This window comes from Vidua chalybeata, chromosome 5 (genome assembly GCF_026979565.1).
Source record: "Vidua chalybeata isolate OUT-0048 chromosome 5, bVidCha1 merged haplotype, whole genome shotgun sequence".
Classification (NCBI taxonomy): Eukaryota; Metazoa; Chordata; class Aves; order Passeriformes; family Viduidae; genus Vidua; species Vidua chalybeata.
The window spans coordinates 53,225,928-53,247,059 of NC_071534.1; the positions used below are offsets into that span (position 1 = coordinate 53,225,928).

General features: G+C 36.8%; 1 protein-coding gene across 1 annotated transcript in view; it reads left to right on the top strand.

Moving 5' to 3' along the window:
* Nucleotides 1-20,185, top strand: part of IL17REL (interleukin 17 receptor E like) — a 44,706-nt gene extending 24,521 nt beyond the window's left edge. The window contains exons 4-18 of the mRNA XM_053943100.1: nucleotides 2,561-2,710; nucleotides 3,457-3,566; nucleotides 4,863-4,977; nucleotides 6,571-6,615; nucleotides 7,450-7,589; nucleotides 7,839-7,910; nucleotides 9,846-9,900; nucleotides 10,598-10,761; nucleotides 13,025-13,072; nucleotides 13,727-13,784; nucleotides 14,113-14,258; nucleotides 16,748-16,807; nucleotides 17,838-17,895; nucleotides 18,250-18,304; nucleotides 19,261-20,185. Coding sequence (XP_053799075.1) covers nucleotides 2,561-2,710; nucleotides 3,457-3,566; nucleotides 4,863-4,977; nucleotides 6,571-6,615; nucleotides 7,450-7,589; nucleotides 7,839-7,910; nucleotides 9,846-9,900; nucleotides 10,598-10,761; nucleotides 13,025-13,072; nucleotides 13,727-13,784; nucleotides 14,113-14,258; nucleotides 16,748-16,807; nucleotides 17,838-17,895; nucleotides 18,250-18,304; nucleotides 19,261-19,288 — 1,304 coding nt within the window. The 3' untranslated portion in view covers nucleotides 19,289-20,185. The remainder of the gene's footprint in view (nucleotides 1-2,560; nucleotides 2,711-3,456; nucleotides 3,567-4,862; nucleotides 4,978-6,570; nucleotides 6,616-7,449; nucleotides 7,590-7,838; nucleotides 7,911-9,845; nucleotides 9,901-10,597; nucleotides 10,762-13,024; nucleotides 13,073-13,726; nucleotides 13,785-14,112; nucleotides 14,259-16,747; nucleotides 16,808-17,837; nucleotides 17,896-18,249; nucleotides 18,305-19,260) is intronic.
* Nucleotides 20,186-21,132: the final 947 nt, after the last annotated feature.

Genomic DNA, 21,132 nt, shown 5'->3' on the forward strand with positions numbered 1-21,132 from the left:
TGAAAGTAGAAACCATGATCAAGGAGAACAGTTTCTCTGCTGATGGGACAGCAGAGTGTTTGTGCATCTGTCTGATGCTGATCCAATGTCAATAATGCACCTAGGTTGACTTAGAATTTTCATGAGATAGTTCCAACCCTGGGACATCTGATGATATCATACCTCAGGCTGTAACAGCTACGGAGAAAATTCAACTAAGTCATGACTGTTCCCCCCCCATCAACTAAAAAATAAGGTCAAATAATATGGTCAAATACACGCAAACAGAATGCTTTGTAAAGACCTGTCCACTTTGAATATCTATCTATCTATCTATCTACATATGTATGTCTACATACATTGCCCTCCCCTTAGATAATTTCTATGCAGACATGGCAATGGGCAAGGTTATAAGCCTGGATCAAGAAATTTACACCAATAACCAAAACTTAAGCAGAAACAGTTACTCCCAGATACCACTGGGTATCCACAACTGCATCTCATACAATGTAGTCAGGAAAAACAAAAAAATTGAGCAAAGAGACGGAGCTCAAAGCAATCATCACTTATCACATTATTAGTGATAGTTATCAAGTAGTTCTGCAACATGATAAACACCCAGTTAGTTGTGGGTGGATTAATTAAGTGTTGTGCAATAGCTTTCCATCCTGAGATACCTTCAGGATTATTACACCACCCATTCTTGGAACATGGAATACAGTGTTCATATCCAGCTGCTGTGCACTGTACTTCTGAGGGCTGTCTCATCTCTGTGAAAATGCTTATAAATTCTTCAAAAGTCAAGGTACTCCAACTGCTCTTAAAGCCTTATGTGTGTATTTTGAGTGATCTGTGTTTTGTCATTGGTTTGCATAATTTGTCTTTGCTAGTTGTCAGTATTTCTTTGGATAATTCAGAGTTGACCTACTGCCAGTTGAGGTAAAGTGTCCTTGTTTTCCTATGCTTTTCCACCTGGTTCATATCAAATGTCCTGTTGCCTCCAAAATATGTTCAATGACACAAAAACAGGCTAATAGAGTGGAGACTTGGGTGTGAAGGGTTTGTCTCTTCTGAATGTATGTATGTAATATGTATTACACAGGACTTATTTCTCCTGATACCAGGTGTGAAGGCACTTAAGGCCTAACAGATTTAACAGATTTAAGTGAAGGTGCCACATTTATGTTAGCCTGTCTTCACATCCTGCAGTACCAGTATCAGATTTTTGACAATGGCCTTCTGCTGGAGCTGGACACTGGGAAAATGAGGATATCGTAAGGTTAGGAAGACCTCATAAGACAGGAAGAAGTCCTGTTCAGGTTAATACACTTTCAGTCTTTGAATTTAGAGCACTTTCCTTCACTGAAAGGGTTGGGAGGATAAGTAAGGATAAGCTTTGTCTTTCCTTCTTCTCCACACCTTCCTCTGTGAGAGCTGTGGATGTGTCTTCTGTGTGAATCAATGAGCATCCACATTTGACAACAGTTCTTGGCTTGACATTGAGGGACGTGCCCTTTCCTGATGCTTCCATTAAGGGTGCTGTCCTGAATTTTATGGCAAGTACAGTATTGTGGCACTGCTGTTTCATGCTTCCATACCTTTTGCCATACTTGTTGAACTCCTTCTAGGAGCATTTTAAACTGCTGAATTATATGAGTCTTTTTTTTTTTTGTTTTGTTTTGTTTTGTTTTTGTTCTTTTAGCCTCTCACCAGGGGAAGGAGAATGGTCAATAAAATACTTTTTTTTTTTTTACTTGGGTGGTTTTTAACTTTCGTGCTGTGTATGAAAGGAAGGCTAGTAAATATTTCAAAGAAATAGTAGTTACATAGTTACAACTAAAAAGAGCTGTGTTGCATTGCACACCACAAAGCCAAGGGACAAAACCTAATTCCCTGGTTATTTGTTCTGATAGTTTCTTGAATTACTAGTTTTTGGGGCTACAAAGAACGGATGTGAAGTAGAGAAGCCCAAGAAATGCAAATGGAAGAAGACATAGTAGCTGGGTTCTGTGCCTATGGATTACTGTGTTCTGTGCCTTGAAGGAGGCCTGGATAATATTTATTCTGCTCTTGTTGTTCTGGTCTAAAGCAGAAGGAAATGCTGTAGGTGATTCCATGACTAGGAATGCAATGGTGCCCTCTTGTGTGAAAGTGAAATTTTATCAGCAATGGAGACCGTCAGAAAGTCCTAAAATTAAAGTACTTTTATGAGAGTGCTTACAATATACAGGTACTAGTTCTGAAAAAAAGTTTATATAAACTATTAGTTTAGCCATGATCTAATTAGTTTAGCAGATCTAATTAATTAGAACCAGTATTAGTCTAGGTGTGCTCCACTAACCTTAGTTGTTAGAAGTGTGATTGCTTCCTCTTGTGGGTTAGCACTTCCCTAAGCCTAGAAATTCATTCCAACCCCCTACATAGCCATGTTGGCTGTGTAAAAGTCTTAGGTAAAGTACTGGCTTTGCTGGTCACTTTCTTACTGGTTTCAGGAGAGCTGGAACTTCCCCTGTAGTGCTTGTTCTCCCCCAGACATCCTGTGTGCAATGAGTTTTCTCTGTCCTTGTGTTTGCATTTGCAGGTGGCATTTTTAACAGCTTCTGCCATGATGCTCCTGCATCTTTATCTTCTGTGGTACTGAAAAGCATGAAGATCTCAACAGTGATGAAATGTGTCCAAGGAAGCCCATGCTCTCTTCATTTAAACATTAAAGGAACACTGAGTCTGGATGGTAGGAATCAGTTTTACTATTGAGCCCTCTCTGTTCACTTTTTGTTTATGGCCATTCAGCCAAAATTTGTTCCATATTGTAATATTTGGGACCAAGCTGTTTTCATGTAATGTTATCAGAAAAATATTTTTGTGAAAGCATTTTACTACAAAACAGGATGACGTTGTGACCCTTCTCAAGTGAATGAGGACTGAGATAATGAATTCTGCTTTCCAATATAACATATGTAACTTGTCCTCTGCCAGTACCCCAAGCACACAGCTGTCCTTTTCTTCCTTGCTCTGGCATTCATGCAGGCACACACACTAATTCTGTCTGCTCTGATAATCTGGACATGAGTGACTGCCCCTACAGAAGGAGAAGCAGTTTATTCATCTGAAGTTACAGTTCTCCACTACAAGAAAATGAAAGTGCATGAACTTTCTGTGCATAGTCTATTTTTACTAACACCTTGCCATTCATGTGCTTCATATGTTACCCTTTAGATGTTTCCTAGTTGCTTCACTCAGAGTTAATGGGTTTATTTTTAAACTTGCATAATTAAAGCTTCATTTGTAGCAATCTGTATTAAATCCTTGTTCCTACTCCCATGTGTGAGTTATATATAATGTCTCTTTTTTAACAGTGATATATGTGCCTTTCACTTAGAAGGAAAGCTTATGATATGGTGTATTTTAATTTATATTTTTGATCTTCTTAAAGATGCTTAAATTATATTTTTTCAATCTGTTCCTAAATCATTGCAGAGAATATCCGTGGGCTGGAAATATGTTCTTTTTCACTGGACACACAGCAGTCTCAATGCATAAATGTGAGAATCACTAGGAAAAAAAGCAAGATGCTTAATGGAAAGAAGGTAAACATATTTTATGCTTCAGCATAACCAAATGAAACTCCACAACAAAATTCCCTTTTACAATATATAAAGTTAATTTTCCATCATTCTTGTACTTCTTCTGCCTACCTTTTGACAAGGGAGCCTGTCTCTGCAGAGCCTAATTTTCATACCAGTCTTGCTAGCTTTCTTTTTGTGCCCTCCAAATTGTGTGGAAGCTTTTCTGACTCTGACTCCAGTGTCTAGGAAGAGCAATGCTACAGAGATTTTAAGTGCATATTACTTCGGTCAAACCATATCACTGGAGTTTACACATCTAGAAGACAGACAGGTGCCTAAGCACTTATGCTCATCTGTCCTAAGCCCATTTAAGGGGCAATATCTGTTAAGGGGAAGTATTTGTTGCTAAAATTTTCAACTGAGGAAAAAAAGAACTGCCCTTGACCAACTGTTTGAAAGGCATGAATTTTGGAGTTACTGGTGGATAACGGTTACTAATCCTGCACACAATGTGTTGCTTCATGTACTTTGTACACCTTACACTGATTGCACATGTGGAACAAAGTTCTCCCAAACTGCAGTTGCAGTTTGCACTTGGTGTCTCTTGATGATGGAACATCCATCCCTATGGGCAATGCAGGGCCACCAGCCAGCAACCAGTAGCTTTTAGAGTAAGGCAGGTTTATATGCAAGAATCAACAAACATATTTAATGAAATTTTCCTAGTTTCAGTTCACTGACTAAAATGGTGACATAAGACATCTTTTACCCTCCAAATGCCTTTACCAAATAGGAGAGTATTCAACATGAAAACCTACAAGGAATTTAATAGTTAACTGATAGCAGTGAGGGAATGACCTGCTATAACTGTACCTCAACTTTTGTTTCTTAAATTACTTTCTGTCTCATAAACTGTTATTGAAATGAATACATTTTCTGAAGTTGCCATTAAATATTTAAACAGACTTTTTTTTTTTCAATTCAGCAAATGTTTGTGCTTGTAAAATGCCTATAGACTGGAGCTTTTGATATTTCTATGCTTTTAGGATTATTTGATATCTTGTAGATATTTGGATTTCTAAAAGTGAAGGTGATAGCAACATCCTGGATTAGAAATAATGGTACTGTTTGAAATCCTTTTATTAAGTTGTATCTGCTTCTTTTACATTCCTAATGCTACCTTATTGATTGCTTAATGCTGCTTTTAAATGTAAATATATCTGAATAAAGAATATTTATTTCTTAAATATCTTAGCCAAAAGTTTTTCTGCATCTGGAAGTCATGTATTAACTTAATTTTATCAATGTTTTAAACAGGTACAGGTACAATTCAACTGCATTGAAGTCAATGTAGCACAACACATCTATGTGACCATGAAAACTGTACCACATTACTGTGAAGTCAAGCTGAGTCAGCAATACTATGTTGAAGGTAGGAAAGCATCTTAAACCAGATGCTTTTCAAGAAATATCTTGTAAAATTATAAAAAAAAGAAAAAACACCAACCAACCAACCAACCAAAAAACCCTCAAAGGCAAATGCACATCCAAATCGCATTCTGGGATATACTGACCTAACTGATCATGTATGCCAGGACCAGTCTTAGTTTACATTCCAGTGATTTTTTTTTTTGTTAGCAAGTAAAGGGCTCAACTTGCTATAAAACCCAGAGTTTATGTCTAAAGGTACATAGAAAACTGAATTTACACTATGCATTTGTCCCTGCTGCCCTTCTTGTGATTGGCACGTGCTCTTTCTCTGCCTGCAGGTTCAGCCCTTCCTGCTCTCTGTGGCTCAGATGGAGCTTCTGCTTCTCTGCATGGGTGGCCCAGGGGTGGCTTCAGAAGCTGAGAAAAGATTAATAAGAAAGCCTATAGAAATTTATTTTTACTTTCATTAACTAGCTGTTCTATAGCCTGTTTACATGTAACTGGAAAAGATTAGGTAGCATTTTTCCAGTTTTTTGGGGTGAAGTGCCCACAAATTTTTTTACAAATTATGCCATGTACATACAAAAATAGATTCAGCACTGTGGTCCAACCAAGATACAGTGTGGCCAGAGAAGGAAAAAGCAAAAAATGACGTGAGACCTCTTGTTTGATCCCGTGCCTGGGACTGTTCTGCCTTCCCACATCCAGAGCCAATGGATGGGTGCTTCTTGCCCTTGCCCCTTGGTACAGTGTCATCTCTGCTGTATGGTTTCACACTTTGGTACAAGTAAGGCCTTTTTGTGCTTAAAAAGCCTTCAATTTTCTTATCAATCCTGATTCACTATTGAAGTATATAAGTACTTTGTGAATAAAGAGGGGAGGAAACAAAGTTTTATGAAGCCCAGTTTTAAGACACATTACCAGGGTGAGTGAACAAATGAAAATATGAAATATTTCTTGGTGGAAAAGGATTCAGTGGGGAAATTAGAGTAAAATGTTGCTCCAATACTGTGTTATGCAAGGAGGAGTGAAAGCAACACACGAAAAGTTGTTTTAATGTTCTTAAGAGTTAAGTTTTGGAGATAAAAATACCAGATATTCTGAAAGTATTGCCTGGCTTCTAATTCTGGTAAGCTCCCTAGGAGCTAGGTAGGGTGTTTCTTTCTAAGACTGGAGTCAGAATAGCAAAAATACAGAGTTATTGATAACAGAGAAATGAGCCTGGTAAACAACGGGAGTTGTTTTTTGAAGAAAAAGTAACCAAAATTAATATTATTACTCAAATTATTGTTAGGTTCTAGGTAAAGAAGTGTGTGCTATATCCTCAGTTGCAGCCTTAACTGCTGATGAGGTTTCCCAGTAGAAACCCCAGGCTGGGGAGATAGATCCTTAAGGCATATTGTGATATAATCTCTGTGTGTGGGAAGAGTACTTCTCTTTTTTGCTGTTTATCTAAAAATGTATGCAAGTCTGCCCTTAAAAAGAGGGATGAGAGAGGTTTTCTGTTGGGAATCTACTGGATAATTTGCCAGGTTTTTTACGCAGTTTTATCAATAAAGCAGCACTGAAACAGACTCTGCCTTCTACTTTGCAGATTGCAGAAACAGTGATGTGGGAAAATATATTCCAGCTTGTTCGGGTGAGCTGAACTCCTGTGCAACTTAGAGCTGTGAGATATTTCTAGTGACCTATACAATGGCATGTTTTCCTACTTAAATGAGCAGGGAGAAAAAATTATGATTTCCAACTACCACTACTTATAATTACCATCTAGTTGATAGGTAATGTTCTGGAAATGTATTTCTATTGAAATGGTACATGGTAATATTCTGGAAATCTATTTCAATTGAAAATGCTACATGTGAGGTAAAGGTTTTGATATTCTATTTGATTTCTAAGCTTTTGGAAATAGATGTGTGTTCTTTTAATGCACTTTGGATTGCTGGTTTTATGTTTTGTCTATTGACAGAACTCATAAATAGATTGAAACTAATTCGCCAAACTGCTATACTGCTTTTGGCATACCTCTGAATATATATATATATATTTCTTCCACATATTACATTTGTCTATCATAGTTGCACATATTCTCTATGTAGGAAAATTACAATCTTGGGATAATCAGCCCTTATAATAGTTTTAGTGTGTATATTTCAAATATTTGTAGATAAACTACATAAGATTCCAAGTACTAAGGTTGAGTTAAAATTGGTAGGTGTTTGGCCTCTCAGTATTACAAGTGCTAAGCTAAATAATGCTGAATGAAAATTATATCTCATAAAAAATGAGGACTATTCGAGTATAAAGTAATAATAATTTTAAACATTCTAGGTAAGATTCTATAGATGTTGAGTTCCATCTCCATCAAGTTATGAAATATATTCTGTACCTTTTATAAATAGATAAAATAGAAACAATAAAGTTATAAAGAAACAGATGTAATAATTTCATGCTTGATTTTATTTTTTTTCAGCTGGAAAGTTAGATTATAATTTAGACAGGGCAAGGAAAATTGTAACAGTGAATGTATCCAACTTTCCCCGAGATCACGATTATTACGTTCGCCTGTGCCATAAATGGTTTACCTGTGAAGATGCTGGGGCATTTGCTGTGGTGAGTGAAACTCATGATGCTTTGGGGAACTGGTAGTGGGGGGTTGCCTTGCAGATGGCAATACTCATTAAGGTCATAGTTATAGGAAATGCCATCTATATCTATAGCTAAATCATCTGTATCACCTCTATAATCTATATCTATATCTATCTGTATTTATATCTATATCATCTCTGTCCATATTTATCTATTTAGCTTTATTAAAAGAAGTTTACTGTCCTGGATTTATGACCATCTTTTTCATTTCAGATACAAGGAAAGGAATCTTTTAAATCCATTTCTCTGAAATATTCTCAGCTACTCCCTTGTCTTTGCATTGAGGTAATACAGTCTGGAATTTGGTATATATTTGTGTTTTTGATTAAAGAAATTTTATCAGGCATTTGTGGTAAGAAAGGAGGAAAAACCTGAGGAAAAAGGCTCTAGAACCAAGTTTTTGACTAAGGCTTTTTTTGACCTTAGAATTACGTAAATGTAAGGAAGAGATTTTTTAAGATATGCTAATTAAAACATGGCAATCAGAAGAAAATGGGATAAAATTTACAATAATTTATGGAATGTCTTGTGTAATATTATTTTGACTAATTTTTTTATAAACGATGAAAAGACAGAAGACATAATCTGACTGAATGTCAGCAGCATTTGATATAGAGAAACTAAAACAGGAATTGAGGAAACCGAGAGGAAGAACAAGATTTGAGTGGTAGATAATACCTGGCTGCATCTTGCTGTAAGATGTGAGTCCTCATTTAGAAATAACAGTGGAAGAAAAAAGATCTGGCTGAAATAGTTGGTCACAGGGTGAGTAACTAGCTTGCTTCCATGATATCAACATGTAAACATGAACAAAAGTCTGGTGAGTTAGATTATTACAAGCTAACAGGAAAGTATGGGCAAGGCCTTCTTTGAAATACTGTAAAGAATTCTTGTATTCAAGAAAGATTAATTCAAAAGGAAGATGCACATAAAAGATTGGTAGTGGCTGGGGAATGAAGAGACTGTTTTACAAAGGAGATTCAAATACCGTGTTTCCATTAGCCTGGTAAAACACATGCAAAGAAAAAATATCTTTGCTGTGTAAATACAGACCAGAAGGGTCACTTACAAGGAAAAATAAGATATGTTTTAAACAAAAGCCATTCTTGTAATGAGAAGGAAGGGGGATAAACTTCATTCCATGAATGTATTCAGGATAGTTACAGATTTTGATGATAACCTGAGATGTGAGATTTTGGAATGTCTTTCATACAAAGAATAAAAGGTCCCAAACAAATTTAAAATTATCTTGATAACATAGAAAGATGCTATGTGAACCTAGTTTTCTCACTGAATTTTGGGCTTGGGTTTACCTTGCAGATTAAGATATCTAAATGTAGATATCCAAATATAGATATCTACATTTGAATTAGGTGTCCAAACTCTTAAAGTCAATGGAGATCTAATTAATGCCATCAGTTGCTCAACTGACCACAGGTAGATGGCCTATCCTTTTTGGGATGTGCTGGACTGCACTGTAGATTCCACTGGCTGCACTGGCTGGGTCTTCATAAGGCTACTGTGATAGTAATTTGAGCACTTTAAGTCACATTTAGATGTGTACATTGTGGGACCTAAAATCACATACCTAAATAGGCAAGCTGAACCACAAAGTCTGGTTGAAGCCTAGGAAATTTTTTCATTCCACTCTGAAAATATGAGGTCATTAGAAAAACTTTATTCCTCTCAGTGTATACACAGAAAATTCTGCAATAGGATTGCTAAGCAAACAGATGGGAACTCCAAATAACAGAAACATTTGCACATGAATCTAAATTAATAGGGCGTAGCAGCAGCCATGCACATATACTTGGAGACTGGGTTAAGGGTTGGTCTTCAGATTTTAAGAATGCATCCTTTACCATTGCCCAGGCCAGGAGATCTTATATTATGATTATTGAATATTTTGATTCCCCTAGAAAGTAATGACACTCTAAGAAACATAACGAAAATCATACTGGAAGGTTTTCTAAATGAAATTGGACCAAATATATGACTTAGAAATAGGAATATAGTGTTAGAAGGGATTGCCTTAGTTCAATGCCCCTAATGATGAACAACAAAATGAAAAAAATAGTGCAAAACTTCTTTTAAAATGACTTCCAAAGCTTTCTAACAAACCTTATCTTTGGCAGGAAAATTTTCTGTCACATTCTACCTGAAATATTAAAAACATGTGTGTCTGACAACCTCTAACTGATGTCCACTGTTTGATTGTAGGGTTGGCTGGCACTTCCAGATGCAAGGAGGATTCAACTTTGCCCCTTTGAAAATGGCAAGTACTGCATGCTTACTCTTTGTAGGAGTGACTTTCAGCTCTATTAGTAGGTCACAATTTAAATTAATCTACACTGAAAATCATGTATTGCAAGACTTCAAGGAAATAATCATATTGCTTTTTTTTTTATTGTGGGTAGATGAAATAACTTTCAGACCAAATAATTCACAAAGTTTATGCCAACAAAAACACTAAGTGTTTGTAACACTAGTGCTTGTAACACTAACTTTCCAGTAATTTCCCACATTTTCTCAAGTGACACGCAAACTGGGCAGAAGGAATAAAAGGTCAGCTTAGAAATGGTGTGAGAAGAGGGCTTCAAGGAGACATTTGAGGGTGTCCAATTTCCAACTAAAAGGAGGGAGCAAGGAGTTGAAAAAGGAGACAGTTAACTAAATAGTCCTATGATTAACAGGAAATTATTCACACAAATATTCCAGCAATATCAGAAATTGGTCTGAGAAGACAGCTCAGAAAGAAACAGAAAAACAGAAAAAGAAATTGTCTTCTTTGCACACATATGAAAGTAATTTTTTTACCAGGCAAATAGAAAAAAGTGTGGCCTAAAAAGTGTTTTATTGTTTTAAGTCCAAGATTTTGGTTTAAAGCACATGTAGAGGTACTAGACTTATTAACTGTGTTGGTTCCTGTCTGGACATTTTGAATAATGTTTTCCCTCTCTCTTTGTGCACAGATACACAGGTGCTATGGGACAATATTGTTTATAATCCATCAACACAAACCCTTGCCTGGGAGCCAGCCTGTCCTGTCCTTGTCATGGTTAACCTATGCAGGTTCATCAAGTCAAATGACCATTGTGAAGATATAGAAAAATCTTTCAAAAATTCTTCTGAGAAAGTAAGTGCTGTGTGGATTAATTCAAACTGTGAGATTGAAAGGCATCACCAAAGGCATAATGTGAAGAGCTAGACTTTGGTATAAAAGCAGTTGCAAATTCCTCACTTCTTCTCTGATACTTAAAACTATTAATAATCACAGTCTGTTCTTGCACACTAATCATATGATTTATTCAAAATAGTCACTGACTCATTATAAAGAAATAAAAAGTGGACATGACTAGGCAGCTAGTAATATTTGCTAAATTCTTTGGGGTAAATAGGATCTGCTTTGTATTTATAGTTCATGTCAGATTCCCTTTAAAGTAAGGGAGACACACATTGCAAGGACAATTCTTCTCATCTGTAGATAGGCATAGTAGGTTGGAGGGATTTCTCTCTGATGGTACCACCTTCTTTTTACTGTCATAAAAGTCTCTTGTGATTAGATCAGATGTAGATATTTAACATTTAGACACCAGAAATGTAAATTAGATGAAGCTAAATCTCTTTAAATATTTTTGGAGACATAACAGTACTTTGGTAGGCCACAATTGTTTTGTAATTAAGATCTTCCTGCAGTGCCTTCCTCAACCTAGTCCAATGTCTTGAAATTGTGGGTGCTGAAATATTGTGTCACTTAGTTCTTCCAGCACTTATTTTCTCAAGTTGAGGAGGGTTGAGATTTGAATGGCTTAACACTTCAATCTGAAATCAGATGATACTGAATGCTCTGGCTTTTTGAGGTTCGTTAGAATTAATTTAATAATGAAAAATAAGTTTCAGGCTTGCCTGATTGTGGAGAGAAAGTAATAAACTTAAAGTAACAACAGAAAAGCAAAAAAAAAAATCAAACACAAGATATTAATTCTGAAACTTTTGGATTAATATTATTATTCTGATGACATGATTGGGGAGGGGGTGGGGCTGATTCAAGACTGTCAAATGCTTTTGTGATTAGGAACTCCTGGCCAAGCCTTTAGTGATTGCTAAGATTCATCATTTATGAGTTCCAACAAAGCTTTGATCTTGAAAAAACAGATTAATTTAATTCTAGATGTGAGTGATCACTGTGGGATTATTCATCTGCTGGCAACAAGTACAATTAATTGCTTGCAGGAGAGAAAAAGGGAAAAAAAAGGGAAAATAATACTAAAATGGGTTCTGGCTGGTAATGGTTGTATCTGTTACCAGAACAGAATCCAAATTTATTACATAGTATGAGCGGTTTTCTGTATTTACTGATTGTATTTAATGACTGAACATTAATATTAATCATAGAACCATAGAGTGCCCTGAGCTGGAAGGACCCACAAGGATCATCAATATTCATGGATAGAATGGATTCTCTTTTTTTCCCCTCATTAATTCTAACAAGCTTGATGTTGAATTTGGTCCATTTATTGTACTGTGACCCTGAAAACCATCTCTGTAGTATGCTGGAAACTACTGCATATTCCTCAGATAGGGCCACCTGCCCTGTAAGTAAGTAAATAAGGCCACGCACTCTAATACTATGTACTGACTTAGGCACAAAAGCTGCATCACTCCTCTTTACTGAGGCTGGAGCTTTCTCTGTCAATGACAAAGCTGCTTCCAGGTGTGAGCAGATTCCTACAGACCTATCTGCTGGGACAGTGTTGTTATGTTCTCAAAAGAAGTTACAGGAAGGAAGTGTTTGCCTGTGTATGGTGTTCAGTCACTTGAGCAACAAGGGTTTATTTCAGTAGGATCAGTTATATGTGTAGCAATTGTTTATATAAGACAAGGCTTTTTGTGGTGAAGCCCGTGGTGGGTAAACAATTGTTAATCAAGAAAACAACATTTTGTGGATTGCTTAAGTGGATTTCTAAAATTCAACTTATGTTTCACTGTTCTGAAATATAAGTATGGAAAATTGAAAGATTTCTCAACTGATAGTGGAATACTTTTGGATGTGTGTTTAAGTGTACTGCTGAGTTGTACATGAGTGGCAAATAAGGGGTTGAAACAAGTTGACTTTGTAATCAGAATTTTGCACAAGCCACCATAGAATCAATTAATTTAGCTCTAATGGGTCACTCTGACCATAAAAAATGCTACATGTTGCAGATAAAAAGAAGCAAAATATTCAGTAATCCAAAGCAGCAGTTGTTTCTAACCATTTTATGTGATTAACTTCCTGGGATATTTATGAATTAAACAAAGCAGTTGTCTTTGCAGTAATCAAGCCATGAAAATTTCAATAGTTGATTTTGTGAAACTAGTTAATAAAACTAGTTAATGCTGAGTGCTCTGTCTTCCAGCAGGTTAAATATTCTCGTGTGGACACTCACCCAAGACTTTGCATGAAGGTAAAGGAATTTCTTAGTAAAACACATACTAACTGCCCTTCTGTCTCTAAAATAAATGAGCTGCTGATGTTCTTTATGATCACTATTTTGTTTCATAGCTCTGATGAATGGGAACTGAGAATGAAGGAAAAGTGAAGGATTAGATTAGAAGGTGATTGTTTTGAAGTGCAACAGCAATGATAGATAGGACACATGTCAGATTGTTCCCTTCCTTTTTGTCTGTTTAAGAAAATCAGGAAAAAATGTTTTTCGTCAATGCAAACTCTGAAGAATGTGCTAAACTTAACATATAAAGTTTTTCATAGTAAATATTTGAAAATAAAATTATCAACACAGTACATTTAATGGAGACTCTTTACTATTCTAATTGAGGAAAAAAGAACCAAATAAGGCCAATACAGGCATATTATTGTTTTCTTTTAGATTACTTTTAACTTAGTGGGACTAGATATTTCTGTAAAATATGCGTGCTTATAAATACCTGAAGAATTAGGGGATCTAATTTGGTCAAGGTTTGGAGGATACCATAAAGGAGGAAAACTGTGAATTAATCTTCTGCAACTTCCTGGAATGCCCTGATCATCACTAGTTGAATATTTTGCTGCAGATTGAAATGGAAAATCCGGTTTTCCTAACAGATTTCTCTGCTTTCAGTTTACAACCAAACGAGGATCTTGGATTAAATGTCCATTTGCTCATGGAGAATTTCCAGGTAAATATATATTTTTAAAATTGCATAACATTATATTGTGGAAAGTATTTAAATCACTAGATATGAGCTGTCTCTTAAGTGAGAAGTGTTCATAAGACTGTAAATGGTAAACTAAGTCAAAGAGATTTGACAGCTTGTTACTTCTATGTATCCTCAGTAGATCTAGTGTTCATCAGTATAAAGAGTAACTTGTAGGAATCAAAATAATTACTTGCATATCATTTGATAACACTTAAAAATACAAAAACCTTTTATTTTAGGCATAAATTTTATAATATAATGTATGGTCTTTGTACATCTAAAAGTAAGTATTTTCCCCTAATATCAGCCTGGAAAATGAGAACTGCTGCAGTTGCAGAACAAATACAAGTTTTCTTCACGTCCCAAACCAAGGCACAGTTCTCAGTGCTTGTGTGTAACAGGACGCAGATGGCTTCATGTGACTCTCTTGGGATGCACCATTCAGTCTCTGTGGTTTGTATATATTATTTCTTAAACATCTTAAGACTTTTAAACATACCTAACTTATTATTCCATATATTGTTCTGCAGCTTGAATCCATTAATAAACCATGTACATATTGGAACAATTACTGGAACATTTTATAAGCATGTAATTCTAAATCTGATCTCACACTGAAACAAGAAATAAAGATCCTGAAGTCAAATGAGTCACATCAAATGATGTGACTATTGACTGGAACCTTAATATTCTTTTAATGTCAGTTTTGTAGCGTGGTATTTGTATTATGTATATAGCAAATATTACTGTTAGTATTTCATATATGGGTCACTAATCACACATGATAAAATGTGAGACTTGAGGCATCAATCCATGATGAGCTCTAAATGTCACCAATACAAACTACAAACTACCAATACAAACTCAACATGCAAAAAGGGTTCATTTTCAGCCAACTATCTTTTTGAGCCAGTTGATTGTGTGGCTACACAACTGCTTCATCCAACAAAATGGGGACAGAGTGGGGAAAGATTTTAGGAGGGTCAGATTTCAGTTTCAGGTAACAGCTAGTCATGAGAGCCTCATTCCTCTCTTGCAACTTAGTCTATGCCCCACACATTTTCAGTGCAGCACTGGTTTGCCCTTTAACCCTGCCTATCAGTTACCTTGTTGGCCCAAATTATGATCTGCTGAGAGACACATCTGGAAAGTGAGGTCAAAGAGCAAAAGAGAGGCCATAGTATTATTTTTCAAACAGGAGAATATTAGCAGGATAGATCCTAGTAGCTACTAGGACCACCATGCTGAAAGGCATCTGTCTGGTTCAGCGGCCAGCTCCTCAGCACTCTCGGGTCCACTGCTAAATATGTGCTCCTGCTGTCTGCTTCACTGACCAGATACATGAGATGGTGTATGATGAATGTTGAGAAATTTGAGAAATCTAGATATTGTGATTAGAACTGTTACTCCTGGCTATGCCTGTTGACTTGACTCCGCTGTAGGGGGATGTGCTTTAGGACACGCAAGCATAACTCCTACATATGTGTCTGTAAGGTCTATTCCAACTGTACTTACTTGCCACTATGCAGGGACACAATGCAGCTTGTGCCTTTTTCAGGTACTTGTGATTCTTCTAGTTAGAAGAGTGCACATACCAGGGCTTAGCTGATGACCAGGCAGTTGTGAACAAGCATTTCTTAAACATGATGGGGTGGACACTGAACGCTGAATTTGTTTTCTAATAAATCAGTTTAGATCATTACTGCACCTCTGGTGCTGAATGTAACAGAACAGCTGATAAGAAGAGTTTTCCAACTCAGCTCAATCTGAGGACATGCATAAATGGAAGATAATAACTTGCTCCTCTAGGAGATCCCAGAGCTGAATAATCATGGTGAAAGGCCTGGGAAAAAACAGCTATCCTAATTAACACAGACCACAGACGCCATTGGTGGTAATATCAAGAGTCTATCCTAATGGAAAAAGCTGTCTGGAAAATGCTGTATTACTGTCAGAGATCGAAATCTTGTAGGGTAGAAGAGTTGTCAACACTCAGAGAAGGTTCCCTTCAACTGGTCTATTTCACATGAAATCTGTGGAGTTTATATTTTCTGGTTTCAAAGGCTATGTGAATAGCTAAGTGAAAGGGGTAATGGTGGAGAACCAATAAATCACAGCTAGATATTGAAGTGTGTGTTTCATGAAGGCACTGATGCATTTTAAAATGCTGTTTTCTTCCCTTTGGTACAAAGCTGTTATGTCCTCTGCTACTGTGACAGAATGGGACCCCACATAAATGACATATGGTTCCTATCTCTACACCATGAGCAGTATACACAAGTTTTCATCAAGACCTCACTCTGTGTTCCCAGAAACCAATGTTGATCCTCTAACTACTAATTCCTCTTCAGTCGTGCTTGAATATATTCACCTAATTTCCCCAAATTACTTTAGGAGTTTGCCACCCTGAAGAGAGTGGTGTAGGATGCATAGCTATTGGTGGAGTAACAGACATTATTTTGAGGACAAACCATAGTCAGTCAAATATTAAATGTCAAGCCAGTCATTTAGGACAATTTTACCCTAAGGCTCAGCTTGTTCTCTGCATACAATGGGATGGGAAGTCCAGAAGAACTGTAAAGACAGGGTCATTCCTTCAGCTCATACACCAGGGAGAAGTGAAGATGATGGGAGGAAGCATAGAGTGGGGGGAGGGAGAGTGTCCTCCTTGTGATGCTCCATAAAATGCAGTAACACTCCCTCTTCCTGTACTGCCAGACTGTGCTTGGCAAAACTACACCAGCTGCTTAAGGTCATTGAGATCTGGGGTTATCTCTGAAAATAAATAATCTTCCATTAATCCTCTAACACAGTAGAACACAGAGCATTATTGAAAACCAAAGCAAAGAGCTAGAGAGACACAGTATGTTTTCATTGTTCCAGGGTATGGAAAATAGTGATTTTCAATTTCTTTTTTTTTTTTTTTTTTTTTTTTTCATTAGGGAGATTCTGTTTCAATCACTATGTCACAGGAAATGTGTGGGTCAACAATTTGCATTCAGGTATGTGTCTTGCTTTTGCCAGGTACCCTGTACAAAATAAACTAATAAACAAATCATTAAAACACCAAGCAAACCAGCAGGTACTCTCACTGCTTTCTCCTCCCAGCTAAATCTGATTACTGTCAAAATCGAGTTGGCAAAGAGCATTATTTATAGCTTGGTATGCTGCCAGCACTTTTCTTTGAGATGACATTAATTAACTGAGAAGTTGCTGTCTGTGATCTTGCTCCTTTGTCAGTGGCATATAAAAGGATATCATCAGGATATTGCTAATTCTGTCTTTATATGTTCCTCCATTAAAAAAAAGATACAAGTAAATAATAGATGAATTTTCAAAAATTGACATTGACTAGAAAAGGTAAGGCATATAGTAAACAGCACAGCTTATATAGTGTATAGTGTCCTAGAATTAGCACTCAGGAAAGTAGAACTGAGCAAATTATTTCTGACATTTCTGCACACTATTTCCATAGCTGAACTTCATTAAGAAATTTTGCTCATAGAAAATGAGCAGGAAGCTGATAGGTTTATACCTCTCTGGAGTTAATGTTCTCAGCAGACACTGAGAGAAATGAAAGTGAGAGTGGTGCTCTGAGGCTCCATTAGCTGCCTTGGAAGGCCCTTCTCAGCTTCACATTCTGCTGCTGGGAAGAAAGAAGGAAGATAGAAGTGAGACTGGCAAGAGCCTTCTGAGTAATGAGAGTAGTAGATCTTTCCCTAGTGAGAAATAAAATTTAGTGGGGAGACTGAAAATTTCCTGCATAAATTATTTATTCTGTAAATAAGATATTATCTGTCAGACAACAATAACAACAAAAATTATGATTAACTCTATCATTTAAATACCTAAAAATGATTGCAACTCACTTAATATACACTAGACCAGCAATCTCTATATGTGTATATTTAAAAACAGATTTAAAATGCAGTCACTTGAGTAAACTAATAAAGCAATCTCGTTTTGTCAACACAAGTGCTTAGTAACAGTTTTGCTGAAAGGGGAATAAGCCTCAATTCTTTCTTTTGAAAGGGTTGGAGAACAGATGTAGATTATTCAGTTCCACTGCAGATCTGTGATATCTTCTGTGGTAAGTAGGCATGTTAACAAAAGAAGCATTGGGTCTTGATTCTGTAGAAGAGAACATTTCAGGTGAAGTATGTTTTCACTGGGAAACCGAGGTGGGATTCACCTGACTGAATGTAGATGTGTGCACAAGAGCTAGACATGCTCAGATTCCTTTATAGACAGTGGACTCATATACCTCATGAGCTACTTTAATTAGCTCTGCAAGGGCAACTTGTGTGGCTGGCTGCTGCCTCTGCTTCCTGGGTGAATTTTCCACCCTGTGCCAGTTTCTGTGTTATATCAGTTACTCTGAGAATAAATATGTGAATCATAATGAAAACAAAATGACAACCTATATTTGAACTTGTTCCCTCAGGTTTTCATGGTCAGTCATACAGTGATGGAAACCCACCAAAAGCCATGACACACAGGTATCCATCTAATTTACAGTTTAAAACATCTGTGGGAATGGATGGAGTTTTTAATCTTGAAACCATATCACTGGCCTTGTTACAGGCACAGATGGAATATCTGAATGAATTTTGTGTATAGCTAGAAGGAATATCAGGTTCTTAACTCTCCCACTGAAGACATTCCCTGCTTCTGTGCTCTCTCTTCTCTTGCTTTCTCTCCTTGCAGTTTAGTTTGGAATCAGAGGTAGCTGCCTTGCTGCCAAAGTGAGGAGAAAGGGAGGCAAGTAACCAGTGGAAGTGAGAAGTTTGTAAAGTAACAACACAGCCTTCAAGAGCAACAAGCTCAGATGTGCTGTGCATGATATTCACATTATTAGCACCTGTCCCCTGCTTTCTCATTGACCTTTGCATGCAGATCAGATCCCTCTGTGCTCTCACTGATTAGACATGTCTGCTCAGCTGCTCCAGTGCTGCTTCTTATTGCCACAGTCCTTTGCAAAACACCTCTCCTAGGCTATAGACAAATCAGTAAATAATGCAGCCCATGGAGGTATAATTTGGTAGACCCTGAGCCCTTAAAAATTCTCTTATTTTAAGGATACCTTTCAGATCCAGCCTAGAAGAGTGAGAGCTACCTAGAACCTCCAGAGAAAATAGAGATGGTCTGAAAAAGTTTGTTCAAAGATAGGGAAAAGATGCAGCCTTGCAAAAGCTCTGCAAATCATGGTTGAGAAGGGGCTACCATCCGTGCCTTGAGGCAGTCTTTGGCTCTTCCCTTGTCTTTTCCCTTACCATTCAGAAAAAAGTATCATGGTTTTGTTTATTTTTTCATATAAGCACTGTTTGAACTGTGACAGTCAAGTACACAAGCTGTACACAAATGGTTAGATTTGTTATTTTATACCAGCTATATAGCACACTCTAGAGAAAATAACCTCACAACAATCTTCTTTCCTCTTCTGTTTTTCTCCTAGGATGAAGAGTGTGGAGTCCTTGCATTGAATTTAACAACATGTTTTCAAGGTCCTCAGTATCTTCTTAACATTGTATTTTGGTGCAACTTGTAAATCTGGTCTAACTGGTCATCTCTCATGATAGTAGCTTCTAATTCCTGTGAGATTATTCTCATGAGTGAAGAATTTAGCAAGTTGAGCCTACTCTAAAATGACAAATTCAGATTAGGATTCCTTATTTCCCAGTATTTAAAAAAAAAGGGTCTTAGATCACCTAGAAAATCAGGTCCACATTTCCCTTCTAAAGTAGTATTTTATACAACACAATGCTATAAGTGAATACTTTCATAGTACTTTGTATACCTATAGAACAAATATTTCAGATTTTCTTGTTGGTAACTTTCATTTTTAAAACCATAAGCAAAAGTTTTTGAGGAATGAAGGATGGAGGAAGTTTTCTCAGCTTTGATTCATTATTCTTCTTTGCAATTTCCTGTCTTGATTTTCTCATGCCATTATGATGATCTCACCGTGACAGACTATGTTCTTTAAGTATATCTAACAACTGCTTTCTGTGTTTGCATTTGTGTTTGCCTTGGAGATATTTTTCCTATTTGTCTGAGGTGGTATATGCCTTTGGTTTGATAGCTATTTAAAACTGTCTTGTGCAAATGTGGTCTAGAAGGAAACAGTTTAATGGAAATAATGGAAATATTTTTCCCCATTATATCAGTATTTATACTCAATCAGGATAATATTACACACTGTACTGATTATCAAATATTTGGCCTTTATTTCACTGAATAGTCCTGTCAAACATGCTTCCTGTTGTGTAACATTGGAATAAAGTAAAATAAAAAATGATTAATAGCCTATCCTGAAACCATGTGGAAGTGATCATGTGAGAACAGGAATATGGGTGAGGAGTAAGGGAACAAGAAGTTCATCAATAAAAAATATTTTCCATATGAATGTGTGGGGTTTTAAAAATTGTTTGTTTTGTTTTGTTTCAAGAGAAGATTCATTGACACATTTACAGAGTATGGTGTAAGAGACATATCCACTGCATTGAAACACAAGAATTTTTGAGGTGGCCTGGAGAGGTCAAGTTCTTCTTGACTCCTTTGATAAAAAAGCTTTATTGTTTAGACTGCACATCTATTAGGTCTAGTTTCATTCCTAGCAGGGCTGCAGCACCAAAAGCAGAGGTGGCAGGGCAGCATTCCTAGAACACTTAGTTACTTTGTGAAGTAGAAGCTCTGACCTACCCAGACACACCTGCTTTGCCTCTAATACCTTTCAGGCTGCAGCCGGAAACAAGATACTCAGCCATCCAGCAGGGAGAGCATCATAACACTACTCTCTTCACTTTCTTTCTGGAAAAATCTTTTCTGCAGGAAAGGTTATTTGTACAGAGTGGTTTTTACTGCCATGATCTTAAGATCAACTTTATGAATATGTCCTCAGACTGAAAATTAATTAAAATGATACAGGTGTATCTAACGGTAAAGCAAAGCACCACCTCCAATGACAAGCTCATCTGAGATCCTGAAACAACAGCTGTACTAAGCTCTTAGCTTTCAATGAGAAAGTCCTGTTTCAGCTGCATAGACACTGAGTCTTGCAGTACATCATCCCTTGTTGGCTGCAGTGCTGAAAAAAACAAAGAAAATATGACCAAGCATGACCCTATTTTACAGGAAAATTTGGATGGTGTACATAGCAGATGTCACTTAACCTGAAAGTAAAGTGCTCATCCAAAGATAGTAGTCTAGGCTCCCATGATGGCCCCTGTGGAGAAACAGGTAGTTTCCAGGCATATTTCTTTCGGTTGGATACTTGTTTTAAAGGGAGCCTAGGCAGCTCCACCTAAATGTTTACCATTACAACATT